The 16,301-nt window shown below is 34.5% G+C and overlaps 1 protein-coding gene across 11 annotated transcripts in view; it reads right to left on the reverse strand.

Annotated features, from left to right (window-relative positions):
- Positions 1-16,301, reverse strand: part of ctnnd2a (catenin (cadherin-associated protein), delta 2a) — a 579,694-nt gene that overhangs the window by 160,423 nt on the left and 402,970 nt on the right. For all 11 annotated transcript variants that reach the window (XM_073940674.1, XM_068217203.2, XM_073940678.1 and 8 more), the window contains one exon: positions 8,488-8,620. In XM_073940674.1, coding sequence (XP_073796775.1) covers positions 8,488-8,620 — 133 coding nt within the window. The remainder of the gene's footprint in view (positions 1-8,487; positions 8,621-16,301) is intronic.

Below are 16,301 nucleotides of genomic sequence, written 5' to 3' on the forward strand. Positions count from 1 at the left end.
TTCATTTGCATCTGTCTTACAAAAAACCTCTGTCAGTATGAAATGGCATTTGCAATCTACTTTACTTCTGTAATGTGACGTATTTGGAGAAGATGATGAACGGATGACAAATTAAGTTTGGCGAGGACAGAATACTGTAATAAAATGCTCTGATAGTGTTTCGTGTCCTACAAGAATAATCGGACTGAATCAAAAGCATACAATTAAAGTCCAACCAATTTACATATAAATGAGTCTTATGATTCTTCTGAGTGAAGCTTGTCCAAATGACTCCCAAAAAATTATGCTTGAGTTTCTGGTTATCCGGACAATTATTTCTTGTGCTCAAAAATTATTTTTTTTGCTGCTTCTTCAAATCGTTTTTTGGGGGACAACTTGATTGTTTTATGTTCAGTGTCCGATAAAATTTGCAAGTTAACTTTATTGACTTGTGTTAGGACATGATTGAATTAGTGACACGCAGTCAAATACTTTGTGGAACAGATCCACTACTTTTGATGCTTATAAATAATCATAAATCATGTTGCTGCATGTATTATGAGGTTTGCTTAAGGTGTAGCTTTCATGCAGCGAGAGCTTTGTATCTTTAATAACTTATGACAGTTTGTGTGCATTGAAAAGTAAGAATGATTAAAAAATCCATATGAAACAGTTGCTTATAAGTGATATGGCATCTTCAGTTTTGAGCTCAGGTCGCTTTGCACTTACACTACAAGCATACCGTGCCAAAGCCCAAGCAAGCATCAGTCAGGCAGGCCTCTTCAAACCACGGCGATTCAGAGCACTCACACTTGTCAAACAAACTGAGAAAACCCGGGCACAGTTCGGATATCATTGCTGGTCGTTACAGGTCTATGAAAGCATTTTCAAAGGACGAAAGTGAAGACGGGGAGCAGGGGAGTGATTGGCTGATTAAAAATTTGCGTTAACAAGCAGTTGGACAGGTGTACCTTTTGTAGGGTGTCGCTGACCAAAAGGCGTGGGCCCATAGAATTGTCCTAGCTTGGTGTAAACAAATCTCCAACAAATGGATTTTATTAGCCAGCTCTTTTAGTCAAACCAATTCACAAACAAATGCGTCTTGATTGTGATTCTCAAATGAAAAATTCTTGTTAGTCGGTTTTTCTGAGTCAATTAAAAATATACAATGGTATGTTGGGTTTTATAAGCCAGTCATTTTTAGTGAATTAAAACCAGCACAATCTATCCAACTGAACTATGATCAAATAATTCCAACAAAGCATCATGTGTTATTTTTAGCAAATCAACCTACAAAAAAATGAAAACACTGTTGCTGAATGCACAAAAAAATAAAAAAATAAAAAATCAGCGACAGAAGTAGTCACATTTCTGAACTCTGATCCTTTAGTGAATCAAAATCTTACAAATAAACCGAAACAAAACATTCTAAGTGTTTTACTTTGTAATGGAAGTGTTAAGACTAAAGACTAAAGATTAATTTCATGAGTTGTAATATTTAAATGAATAATATTTAAGTGTGATTTAAAAACATACTTTCACCCCCGGTTTCACAAACAAGGTTTTAGGCTAGTCAAAATTAAATTGCATGTTTGAGCTGTCTCAACTCAAAATAACTTAAAAATAAGAAGTCTTAAATATGTCAGTGTCATTTTTTTGTCTCCAGGTGCACATCAGTAATATTTTTCTAAGGTCATTTTTATAAATTTGTCTTAAATAGCCTAATTTAACTAAGGCCTAGTCCTGGCTTAACCTAAGCCCTGTTTGTGAAACTGGGCCATAATGTCCACCACTAATTAAAATCCCTTAAAGTTTTTAAGGCATAGTTCACCCCAAAATAAAAATCTGTCACCCTTTAATTTCATTCCAAACCTCTTTCTTTCTTCTGTGGAACATGGAAGAATGTATTTTTGAGTTGAGCGGCCCACTGGTGTCATTTTTCACAATTCATTCAATAATGTGAAAGCATTTACTGTACGTATGCTGAAGAAAAAGAAAAAAAAAACAATGGCAGGGGAGAAATAACTTGGCTTCACCACCATCTGCTGCAAAACTGTCACATTTAATTAGCTGTACTACTGTACTTTACCAAGCCACCACACACACCGCATCACATCACATACACATTGCTTTCCTGAAATATCATTTATTCATATACTGTGTAAAAATGAATTTGGAAGTCCAGTCCCTCTCCAGACTGAATTAGATGTAAAGATGACTGCTTATGGACTAGGCATCAGAGTCCAAAATGAATATGAGACCAAATCTAGCTGAGAATGAGTCTGAAGTACCACTACTGGAAAACTCATTATATGAAGAGTTTACTAAAATAAAATGCATCTCACCAATGCATGCAAGAGAATGCGATGCATAATGGTTGTGGGATGGAAAATATTTGTGATTTACAACTGGTGGTTCATGACCCAAAGGTGGGCCACATATGTGTTCTGGGGTGCATTTTCTGAAAACCATCGTTAGCAAACTAAGGTCACAAACTGCATTCGCAAACTGCATTGCAAACTTGTACAACTCTAGAGCTGTAGTTAGAAGCAACTAGAAAAAACATTAAGGTCATCTCGTCATTTGGTTTCAAAGCGTTTTTACAGTTCAATTTTAGTGATCTTTATGTTGACAATTGCATTGCCTTTGTAGTGCACAAGGAAAACATTTATGCCATTTTGAACGCAGCCAGGGCTCATGACAAAAGCTATAAGTGACCTATTATTTAAAAGTGGAATATATGTAACGTCACCAAAGTTGTAAAAAAACAAAATATATAGCATACAATACGTGAATAGTTTAAATTTATAGAAGGTTATTTATTAAGAATTGTGTCTGTAGCCTATTGAATATGACATGGACCTATTGGTTAGAACATTTCTTTAGTGGTTTGAATGTGTCAAAGATGTAATAGTAAAGTTTTCAAATAAATAAATAAATAAATGAATGAATAAATGAATAAATAATATTCTACGTAATAATAACAACAACAACAACAACAATAATAATATATAGCATACTATATGATATCATATAATACATAATAATATTAATAAATTAGTATCATTCATTTATTTTCTTGTTGGCTTAGTCCCTTTATTAATCCGGGGTCACCACAGCTAAACTTATTCAGCACATTTTTATGCAGCGTATGCCCTTCCAGCTGCAACCCATCTCTGGGAAACATACAAACACAAACACACACACTCATACACTACTGATAATTTAGCCTACCCAATTCACCTGTACCACATGTCTTTGGACTGTGGGGGAAACCGGAGTACCCGGAGGTACCCAGAGGTCCACGCGAACGCAGGGAGAACATGCAAACTTCACACAGAAACGTCAACTGAGCCAAGGTTCGAACCAGCGACCCAGTGACCTTCTTGCTGTGAGGCGACAGCACTACCTACTGCACCACTGCTTCGCCCTAATAAATTAATACTAATGTTATAATAAAAATCATAATTAAAAATATAACTAATACTACTAATAATAATAATAACAATAATTATAAATAATACTATTACTACTACTACTACTAATAGTAATAATAATAAAAATAATTATTATTATTATGTAGGATTTTATTTTTTATTTCTCACTAAATAGCCTACTGTAAGCTACTACCATTAATGATTTATATGATTTATATATGAGACTAGAATTTGTGTTTCATGTTTTAGAATAGAATATGGAATATTTATAATATTTGTAAAGGAAACATAGTGAAACATTTGTGCTGTTTACATATATTTCAAATAATATGGAAAAAAGTACATGTTTATACCAAAACTAACCTAATATTAGATTTTTTTTTTAATGTGTGCATGTAAATCAATATATTCATTCATTCATTTTAAAAATATAACTAGCATAATTTTTTTTTTCTTTAAAGAACTAGTTACTCCACCCTGCTTGGAGCATCATTAAAGACGTTTTAAGTTATAACTAACGTGGTTCAAACGATGGATCTACAACAAAGCAACTATGATTTTGGGAAAAATCATTACATTGTTCTTTTCCCAAATGATGCATCGTACTATGGTAGTTCAGTCGTGAGTTATGTTTTTTTTGTTTGGGAAACGCATCAATGATTGGGTCATGGACTGGATGGAGGAAAAACAATGCTAAATGCTTATTGAAGTGCAAAATAAATACCTTTTTGTAATGTCACATTTCTTGTTTAGTCCAATCAAACTTTAATTAATAGAATATAAAAGAGAGTATTTATTATTATTATTATTATCATTATTATTATAACAAAATGTTATATTTCATTTCCATTAAATTATTTATATTAAATCATGTATATAACTGAATAAATAACTCATTTATGTACATTAATTGAATTATGTGTTTAATATATAATATTAATGTAAAATAAATAAACATTCAGTCACAATACTCTTAAAATGAATAACAAAAAAATTTAAACCATAAAAAATAAGTATACTTTTAAGATCTTAAAACATATTTTCATAATGCCTCTCATTATGATTTTGGAACGATAGTTAGTTTCTTTTACAGATGCAAATTTTAATCATTTGTTACTAGAAAGCATGTTTATTTTAAAAGCATGCACAACATAAAGCAGTTGAATATATAGAACCAAATCTAATCAATCAAGCTAAGATCCAACATATCTCCAAACTCTTTATGAGGTCAACATAAAGCAAGTTAATTTCAGAGTGTGGGGAAACTGATAAAGAGGTGGATTAAAGAAAACAGAAGGATTCATTCAGCGTCTTTTTTCAGTAAATAAGACATTTTTCGGATGCATAAAAATCTGAGCACATGGAGCACATGCTGGATAAACTAATTTGGCTCTTACTGTTTGTGTTTTTTTTCATTAAATATCATTTAAAAGTTTGTCGGCTAGCTCGTCTCGCCCTCTGTTGCTGTGTTGTTCCTGCAGATTTATTCTCCAAATTTAATTTCCTCATCCTCCAAGTCTGTCTTAAGCCTCTGGGATACAATTATAGAGCTGCTGTGTGGAGAATGGCTGTCAATACGCAGCTTTCCGTGCATTGTTTGGCTGTGCTATTAGTGCTTAATTACTGGTGCAATCCAAGGCGCTCTTTATAATTCGAAAAACTCACTGCTTGGGAATGTACCATCAGAGACCTGCCATCAAATTTCAATAAAGGGGTGAATTATTTGTCGACTGTACATGCAGGAATTAACTGCGTGCAACAACAGTTAAAAATAAAAATCTTTAGGGTAAGTATTTCACAACAAGACTATTCCCCAAGGGAACGTACGCATTTAATATCTCATTTTTTCCACCAGAAAATGGAAAAGTCCAACATTAAGATCCCATGGCAGATGGTAGACTCTTCCAAGCCTAATTACCTTTTAGAAAAATGCTTTCCGAACAGATTTCGCTTTGCATCGTCCACAAATGTGCTTCAGTAAGCAACTAAATGTACTGATCATTAAAAGGATTATTCACCCCAAAATAAAATTTGTTGTTAATTTATGCACCGTCAGGCTCTAAGCAAATTTTTTCTTCAGTTGAACATTAAAGAAAATAATTCAGATAAACTGTCATGATTTATAAAGTCAACCCAGGCTCATTATTGAATCGTATCCCTGTATACACTTCTGGAGAGCAAGAAATACATCCTAGGAGATATGGTTTTTGCAGTTTTTGTTTTCACGAATCCATCAGAGGCTGCTTCAGATCTCTTTTTTTTTTGCTCTTTTCTTGTAAATCCACCAGTGGATGCTGTCGACTGACTGATTGACTGACTGACTGGACAACTGACTGATCTCCCCACCCACCCCCTTCACTAAACCTAACCGATCTCAAATCCCAAACAAAAAAAGCCCTCGAGGCCACCTGATTTATACATTTTATAATCTTATAATTATTTTTTAACATTCTCGCCCTGCTTGTTTATTTTATTTTGAACTTGAAACCAGTCATCAGGGTCAACTCTTCTCTGCCGACGTATGTGGCACGTAAAAGCCATCCACATGGATGTAAGCAGTTAGCTGCTAGCAGGAAAAGTTGTCCATATGGAGGAAAGTGGTTAGCTACTGCAGGAAAAGAAACAGAAGCCTTAGAAGGTTTTATACCACCCCATATTGTTAAAGACAAAATGCAGCCACACTAGCTCTGGCTACATGTTTCGCTCTTCCCAGAAATGTATGCTTGGGTACGTTTTCACAATAAGCCTGTGTTGCATAAAGTACCCATGTCTCCTGAAACTGGAAACTGGAAGCTGCGACAGACTTTTACTTCAGTGTGATTATGTATTCATAACTGATACTAAAAAATAAGTACAGGGCGGGATTTTATTTTTGTGTTCCACCTCTCATCTTTTATTTAAAGCAAACTGTAATGGATGGAGGGGCATGGCAAGCATGTCCCACTCAAGTCGTCAAACTGATATCATTAGAGAAGGACCATTCCAGAGCAGATTAAAATTAGAGATTTAATATTTTCAAAACAATAAGCTTATTTTCATGGAATTAAATTGGACAAATAAATGGCTCACCTTAAGACTAACAGTGCGTGTTAAAAAATAAACATTATAAATTTTGTTTTCATGTGGACTTTGTTGAAAATGTTTCCAACAACTCCAAACAAAATTTAAGCCTTTTTGTACAAATTGTGCTTTGCATTATCAACAAATGTACTTTCATAAGCAAGTACAAGTACTGATGATTAAAGAAAAGATTTTCCATTAATGTACTCACTTTTATACAGTCCATGATTGTTTCTTCTTCGGTATTAAAGAGCCATGAAACCCCTCTTTCAAGTATACCTCAAAATTTTTTCAAAAATGCTTCATGATAGTCGCTAAGTGCCGTAAGCTGAGGGAGGAGTGGGCATGGCTGCCAGAGCAGGGGTATAAGAGGGGAGCAAACAAAATGAGACACAAACCATGAAGAGACCCATGATATTATATTTTACAAAGTTAAAAAGCAAAGAAATAAACAGTAAGTAATTTAATGTCCTGAGAATGAGGAGGACTTCCCTCCTCAATCCCCGGGTCTAAATGCAAACACAATGGAGCAGTGCAGAAGGTCTCTTGCCCTATTTATTTCAACCATTAATCCTGCCGATAATCTGACGAATTTTAAACATGTGCATGGATAGGTGATGTGTCTGAATGGTAACAAACTCAATGGATAAAAGACAAAAGTCCGTCATTCACCAATTCTCGTACAGCTCTCCTGACAAAAATGCTTACTGCAAACCAACAGTTTTGCTGTATCAACCCTGAAAGTGTTGTAGGAAAAAACATGCAACAAACCGCGTGGATCATGAAAACAAACACATACGACCCTTGATGGTTAAATACTGACAAAATATCAACAAAATGATCTAGTGTTCCCCACAAATAAAGCTGACATGTGCTAATGTTGCCTTAACTGATGCTAATCACACATAAATCTGGTAAAATCTCTAAAAAGTACTCGTGGGGGTGTGTGGGGTTCTTGAACCTTTAAATTAAAAAATCCAGCTGAAACTGTATTCTGTTGTGATTTGTCAAATCTGTGCAGCTAATAGACTAATACAACTTGTAACTGCAATTAAGGATTTAAAAATATATACTCAAATGTAAAATGAGAATATTTGACTTTATTTAAAGAAAGTGATTAAACCCATTGATTAAAATAAAGTGTGAACAATTATTTGGTCACACTTTATTTTATATAACTATTCAAATTTAATACTGTCTTATTACCTGCCTATTAGGATATCATTGGTTTATTAGCACTTATAGGCCCAGTTTCACAAACAGGGCTTAGATTAAGCCAGGACTAGGCCTTAGTTAAATTAGGCTATTTAAGCCACATTTATAAAAAATGGCCTTAGAAAAATATATTACTGGTGTGCATCTGGTGATAAAATATGACATTGACAAATTTTAAGACATCTCACTGCAAGATATTTTGAGTTCATACAGCTCAAACATGCAATTTAATCTTGACTAGCCTTAAACCTTGTCTGTGAAACCGGGGGATAAAGTGTGATTTTTGTTTACATCCTAATCCTACCCAATACCTTAACCCAACTACTACTTTACAAACTATTTATAAGCAACTAATTATTAGTTTATTGATCAAATATAAAAGTCTTACTAGTGTAGTTAATAGGTTGTTAATAGCGTGAAATCTACATTAAAATAAAGTGTGGCCAATTATTTACTTGTGCAATTATGAATTAACTATTCACTTTTATAACTGTGCATAATTATAAAAATTAATCAATGTGTTTACTTATTTTTTAACGGTAAGTAAATAATCTTTTTTTGTGTAAAACAATCCTAATATTCTTTGGTCCTGCTGATACACTGAGGTCTCATAGTCTTATAAAGCAAAGAGTCAATCTGTGCAAGATTTTGAGCATTATTTACAACATTATAACATTTAATTCACAGCCTTTGTAAACAATCCAAGCAAAAACCTGATTTTTTCTTTTTTTGTTTTTGGCCAAACTCTCCCTTTAACAGCAAGTGCGATACCAGCCATATATAATGTTGTATTTACCTCAGCTTTAATCTTGTTGTCTCCGAAGCATAGATGTTGCAAATATGCCGCTGCATTGGATTGAACTGAGGGAAACTGGTGCTGCAGCATCTGAATGACTTCAGGTAATTCAGGATCTCTCCAGCCGAACTCCCTGTGGAAAAAGAGAGAATATGAGAAAGAGTTTCACACTTGTGTTTTACAGTGTGCTGTGAAATCTGACTTATACATTGTACACTGCCAGACGTGCACCATTACCGCGAACATCTCTAACTCACAGAGGTTAAAGTGAAATAAATGCCCTTCCAGGAAATGTTACAGGGAAAATGGTTTCCATTATTCTGTTATTTCCTCTGATACAGTGGGTTTGGAGAGGTGGTAGGAGTTTACAATTGTGAATGCTTGAGTGTGTATGTTTCTCTGGGTGAGAACTACTTGATTCGATCTTTTTTATTGATGGTAGAGAAGTTTGACAAAAAGATTGGTTGTACTTAAAGGGTTTAGGGTTTTTGATGATCTAAAGCAGATAAGCCCAAAGTAGAGCCCACAGGACAAAGTTGGCCTATGCCAACCTTTGATTTGGCCTGCCATCCCATCAAAAAAAAAAAGGGAGAATGATGGGAAGCTGATTGGGGCGAATGCCCTTGACAGAGATCATTATTTCGAATTTAACGTAAACCTTTGTTACTTTGTTTTATTACTGAGCTACAAAAAGGCAACTGAGATTAAACCATTCAATTAAATATTGTAAAGGAATCAGACTTTAAAATGTAAAAACTGTCAGCAAACTGCAGACATCTGCAGACATCTGCGAGCAAATGAGAATAAGCTTGACTTGTGTATACAGCATTGAACTTGTGTCATTTCAATACAACATATAAAAATGAAACTGCATTAGTCAATATGATTTAATATTTTTTTATTTATAATTATAATTATAATTATATTATTTGTAATTTATAAATAATTTTCTAGTTATTTTTAAATATTACTGAATAAATTAGAAAATTACCCAAGGCAAATTTAATATATACGATTTGGTATATATTCAGTCCATACAGATGTCACTACTTCAATTTGTTTCTTTTGCCGCCGTTCATACTGGGTGGGCGGCGGTAGTTGGTGCGCCATCAACTTTTGACCGCTGGGTGTCGCTTTAGCCACAGATTTTCAGCTTTGCCTTTTCACAATACTAAATAGATGGTTCTGTATGTGTACCTTATGTGATGTGATGCTGTTGGTAAAGTTCTCTCCCGGATCAGAGTGAGTTTTTGTAGTACCAAAATCCAGCACTGTATGCAATAAACTCATGTTCAGTCAGGCGAAGTAAAGGTCTAATCACCTAGGACATCAGTCAAATTGATCAACCTCTAGCCAAGAATAAAATAATAGGATATTTTATTATTTTAATATTTCAGACGACAGGTTAGTAATTATATCATACATGGTTATATTCAAGTCACAGAAATAATAACTTTAATAAATAAAATAAAGTAAAATAAAATCCCTTCTCTGCCAGAGATTGCTCTATGGTTTTAGAACCCTTTTCAAACTGTATTGTTTAAATCTGTATAATTTTTTTATAGCCTCTGTAGATATATTATATTCGAAAAACGAAAATAAGCGCGCAGCCTAGTTGCTTTTAAGATTTATTTTAGGCCTGCATTTAGCTGACAGTGCACACACAGCCACAATACAGAGGGAAAACGTAGGCTAAATAATATATTCTTTAATCTAAGCAAATTAGAAAAAACTTTGGCTTAAACTTCTTCTTGGTTCGCCGCAAATCTTTTTAAATGCATTAAAAGGCAAACGCATATCTTAGCCTTACCCTGAGTTTGTTTACACTCTGCCGGCATTAAGATACATGCTGTATTTTAATATAGCTAATTTTGATGAATTAGCTCTAACTTTTGACAGAGAGCTTTTTCTTCTTTTTACGCGGTTATGCGCACATTATATTTCACATGCAAGGTGACTGAAATTAAAATTAAAATACAAAAGATACTGAGCCATTACTACAAGTAAAAAAACAAAACAAAACAACAATTATACTTTAAAGGAGAACATTTGACATTTCGAAAAAAAAACTGAACTGAAACTAAATTAATAAAAATACACTTGCAAGACTTAATTTTTGTCCTGCGGCAAAATAGTTTTTATTATACTTTTACTGATCTGCTTGAGGTAGGTCAATTTATTTTTATGCTTTTGATGAAGCAGCATTCAACTTAAGCTCTTTAGACCATGCACCGGACCGTTTCTGAGTGTTTCGCTGCAATGTCTTTAAATAAATAATTATTTAGGTCTATTTTCATTGTTAAATTATATTTCATTATTTGTTTATTATTATGTACAATAATTGAGATATAAAATGAAATAGTAAAATATAATCAACAATGAAAATGTAAATAAAACGTAAATGAAAACATAAATGAAAAAGCTTATTTAATGACCGTAGTCCTATCAAAATAAATCTATATTTAGACTAAAAGACAGCTTTATTGATTTATTTTTACTTATTTAGGCCTTCTTATTTGTTCTGAATGTTTGTGCTTTAACTTGTCTTTTATTTCTTCAATTCTACTTTCCAAAATGAATCCTTATTGCACTTAACAAATTTACAGTGATAATAAAGCGTGTTAACAAATTTTAATGATTAATGAAGGAATTATAATGCTTTGTTTTATCGTTTCATCTTTATTTATAAGTACAGTGGCATATTTACAGCTGCTGTATAGGCTATTTCTTTCCGTTCGCATCCCGTCCCTTTGTGCCCCCTTCCAGCATATTCACAAACTGAGGTCATAAAAAACACGTTCTTGCCAATTTAAAGTGGCAGCGGTATATGCCACGGCGGTAATGGCCACATTGAACTCTCACCTACTGTAGCTAATCAAGTGTGCTTTTTGGCTTTTTATAGGAAAAAGTTTGGGCACCCTTTATCTAAAGAAACCTTGAACGATAATTATTTAATTATTTAAACCAGAATAGTCAGAAAATTTTATCAAGAACCAATAAGATTCTGCACTTTTTCATTAAAGTTCAGATGAAACATTTAACAATATTAAACATTATTAAAAGCAAACAGACATATGTTGGATATATCCTTAATAATCCAATGTTATTATGTAATAAATATTAAATGCTTAAAAATGTATATCTAGAAAAGCATACATTAACATTATAAATGATACACATTATTTTGACAGTTTAAATTGGTCAAGTGTATTAAAGTGGTTAACATTGGTCACATGTATTTATGTATAAGTTATCACATACGATATTATTTATAATGTAAAGGTCTATTTATTTATGTGTTTAAGCTTTAGATTAAATAGGTCGTTTTACGTTCGTGCATGCATAGATTATATAATTTTATATTATTAAAGTATCAAAAGTTGGAAAAAACAAAACAAACTTGACCTTGATTTTCTGAAAGACTTAGCTTACCATTTAGCAACCACCAAACACCCTAGCAACCCCAGTAAGGTCTTGGAAACCTTAGCAATGTTGCTTTTAAATGGGAAAACCTAGTTTATATCTTGTTAGTTAATAAACACAACCACTACATACCTTTCATGGTCATTTCTTTGTTTTTGAATAGAATAGAAGCTAAATATTTTTAATCTCAAGAGTCCATCTCAAAGTATGGCAGCTTTTGATAAACACAGGCTCTAAACAAATGCTTTTTATCTCTGCAAGATTGTATTTGTTGGCGATAAGAAGAACCACAGGAGGAATTTGGAGGGTTGTTGGTGTCTAAAGCCCTTAACCTGAGGGCCGGCACTGCTTGAAGGCAGATGCTCTCTCCTGGCTCGCAAACAGAGCGATAAGCATCAGTCTGCTTGCAGTTTGGGACCTGTTCCTCTTGAGAATCAGTCTTCCCACTCACCGGCCCGTAATCAAAAAGAAAACCATCAGCTGATAAGATAAGCATTGTGCTTTTTAATTAATTAAAACTCGCGATTCTCAGTTCAAATGAAATGCCACTCTTGTGCCGTACGGAGTGGTGGGGAAACAGGTTTCACAGGCACTGTGCTAAACGCTGTAAAATGGGGCCAGTTGACACCATCAGAATAGTTTCTTTTCCTTTTCCCCCATCGATGTGCAGGAACTTCACAGGCAGCATGACAGAACTGGGGCAGAAGAAAGAAGTTTTCTATGTGTGTGTACGTGCGAGGAAAGATCAGATATAGCGCAGTCATTCAACACATGATCATACAACCCCGCTTATGCACAAACAGCATATATACACACATACAGAACAGTCACTATAGCTACAAAGATCCAGATCTTCACAAGCGTCATGCGTTAGTTCACATCACACTCACACACAGACTTCACATGCACAACCACAGACAACCAAGCATCTGCTTATATAAAACCCAAAGGTGTACATACTGTGTGAATAATAATGGAAGAAATCCATGTTTATGTGATATCTTGACATTGTATTAAAATATTATATGCTATATTTTGCCTAAACCAACATTATATGCTATATTTTGCCTAAACCAACATTATATGCTATACCTTGTGATATATTTTCACATCACACTCCCACACAGGCTTCACATGTACAATCACAGACATCCAATCAAACGCTTGTATAAAACCCAAAAGTGTACACTGCATGAATAATAATGTAATAATTAGTGTTTACATGAGATTTTGACATTATATTTAAATATTATATGGTATATTTTACCTAAACCAACATTATATGCTATATTTTTGTAAAATATTTTCACATCACACTCACACTCAGGCTTTTCATGTAGCCTACAAGCACAGACAACCAAGCATCCGCTTATATAAAACCCAATGGTGTACATACTGCATGAATAATAATGTAAGAAATTCATGTTTACATAGGATTTTGACATTATATTTAAATATTATATGCTATATTTTGCCTAAACCAACATTATATACTATATCTTGCAATATATTTTCACATCACACTCACACACAAGCTTCACATGTAGCCTACAACCAAGCATCTGCTTATATAAAACCCAAAGGTGTACATACTGTATGAATAATAAAGGTATAATATATATTTAAATACATGTTTATGTGATATTTTGACATTATATTTAAATATTATACCCTATATTTTGTCTAACTTTGCCCCGTGGTGGTTGTCAGTCAATTTAAATAATGACTGATTCAAAGATATTGCATCACGGGTCTCTGGTTCTGTTAGCTTGTACATTCGTTTAGATCTTTTCTCAGCAATTGACATAGTCTCTCACGACATTCTTATCTCACAACTCGCTTCTTTTGGTGTTTCTAACACTGCCCTATCTTGGTTTACTTCTAGCTTGTCTGCTTGTCAATGTTACATCACTATCCACCAGTCTTAGGCCTCTACTGCTTTGGTTTCACACCATATATCTCAGGGTTCTGTTTTCGGGGCTGCTGCCTTAATGTAACATTGGTCTGTCCCACTTTATTTTCAATGGCCTTAACAAATCTATACTTACACTGAAATTACTAATGTGTTATGTTAGAAAATAAGAATCAATTTTTACTATTTTTGTATGTTTTTTCAAAATCTTTAATTTGAAGACATTGAATGCTTTTTTAAAATCTTTTGTTTTAAGATGCTTTTTGAATCTTTTATTTTAAGACATTTTTTAAGACTATTTCATTTTAAACACATTGATTTTAAGATTCATGACACATGACACATGATTTTAAGATTCTTTTATTTGAAGACATTTTGTCAGGGTTCTGCCACTCTGGTCTTGTAAATTCTTGTTTTGGTGGCAGAGCTCTGACACTACCCATGTCTGGTCCTGTTTCTGTCTCTGTGTGCGCGCGCACCGTCGTGGGTGTACGCAGAGTGTGCGCGCTGCCGCTTGATGTGGCCGCGTGCGCTCTGCGTCCCTAAGGAGCGCGCTCTTGTACTAGTGTTTGTTCTGTCAGCATCGCGCTGCTTTATTCTCGGCGCCTCTGTCTAGTTGGTTTCAGTTTTGGTTGGCGCTGAGATGAAGCATGCGCGTTGCTTATGTGTGAGCGCACGGTAAGGTGTATATCTATCGTGTGCTCGTGTCTTGCGTCTCTTGTCAAAGCATGTGGCTAGGTGTTTACATTGTGGTCACGTGCTTTTGTCGTGTGCTTTAGTGTTGTGCTTGTCTTGTCATGAACATGCGATTAATGAGTTCTCTCATTGGCTGCATGTTCTGGTCCTGTTTTATGTGAGCGCATGGCTTGTGTTGTCTCTCTGTGTCATGCGCTCTCCCGTCTATTGTCTAGTCCCACCCTCCTTGTTAACTCATTATTAGTTTGTCATGTTCACCTGTATGTCAATTTACTTTTTGCTTTATAATCCCCTCATGTTTTCTGTTCTGTGCCAGTTCGTCGTCGATATTACCCTGTCTTGTTGTCTCCAGTCCTGTTTTGTCCTGCCAGCCCTGTCAAGTTTGTTTTTGCCTTTTTCAATTCATGTTTTCCCCTTCGGGGTAGTTTTGTTTTGCCTTTTATTTTTATTTGTAGTTTATAATAAATAATCCTACATTTTTCTGCAATTGGGTCTTCACTCCTTTTTCCCTTACCGACCATGACACATTTTTGAAGATTATTTTACTTTGAGCCATTGTTGTTTTAAATCTTTTATTTAAAGACGTTTAAGCTTATTTTATGTACTTATTGTCTAATGCATGTAAATGCATAAGTCATTAATTTTTGTAATTCCATCTTTAATTACATTAAAATTAATTTGGTTTAATTAATTTACCCTTAAACCTACCAATACCACCAAACTTGTGCCTAACCCGGCCCATATCCTATCTCAAGAGCACCAGAAGTGTTCTGCAATACTTTATGAACACAGTAAGTACATTGTATTTATTTGATGTAAGTACATCGTAGTTAAGGACCCATTAGTCATTATGGCCATGGCTGTTATGCAGATGACTTCATTCATTCATTCATTCATTCATTCATTCATTCATTCATTCATTCATTCTCATCCACTTTTCTGGGGCCGAGTCTCTGGGGCAGCAGTCTTAGGAGAGAACCCCAGACTTCCGTCTCCCCTGACACATCCTTCAGCTCCGCCGGGGGAATCCTGAGGCATTCCCAGGCAAGCCAAGAGAAAGTCATTTCAGCGTGTCCTGGGTCTGAGGCCTCCTCCTGGTGGGACATCTACCAAACCACCAAGATGACACCCAGCTTCATATAAATTCTCCACTTCCCACAATTGCCTTTTGGTGTGTTTTAACAATATAAACACCTGAATGATCAATCATTTTCTCAAACCGAATACTGACAAAATAGATCAACTTCTTGTTGGCTTACAAAAGCATATTGCTGTGCCAACAATGTTGATATTGCTGGTATTTTATTCAGATGTTCCACCGACATTAAATATTTTGGTGTAAAGTTTGATTGCTCTCAATCCTTCCAACAGTTCATCACATCTTCTCTCACTAAATCTGCCTTCTTTCACTTCTGTAACATCACTCGTTTAAGTCCCTTACCAAATAAGAAGCTGAGTTTTTGGTTAAGGCATTTATTCCCACTAGACTTCATTACAGTAATTATCTTTGCTTTGGTGTTCCAAACAGAACAATACATAAGCTACAACATATGCAGAGTTTTGCAACCAGAGTTTTTACTTTCCTATGGAAGTCTACTCACATCACTCCTATTTTGCAGACACTTCATCGGCTACCTGTCTGTTATCTTCTTCAATACAAGATACTTCTTATTACTGATAAAGCATGTCATGGTCTCACCCCTCCATACATTGCTGATCTCATTCATTATTACACACCAGCTCGCAGACTTCAAAAGGCATCTTCTGATACTGGTCGACTTGT

The sequence above is a fragment of the Danio rerio genome, chromosome 24, assembly GCF_049306965.1.
Source record: "Danio rerio strain Tuebingen ecotype United States chromosome 24, GRCz12tu, whole genome shotgun sequence".
Classification (NCBI taxonomy): Eukaryota; Metazoa; Chordata; class Actinopteri; order Cypriniformes; family Danionidae; genus Danio; species Danio rerio.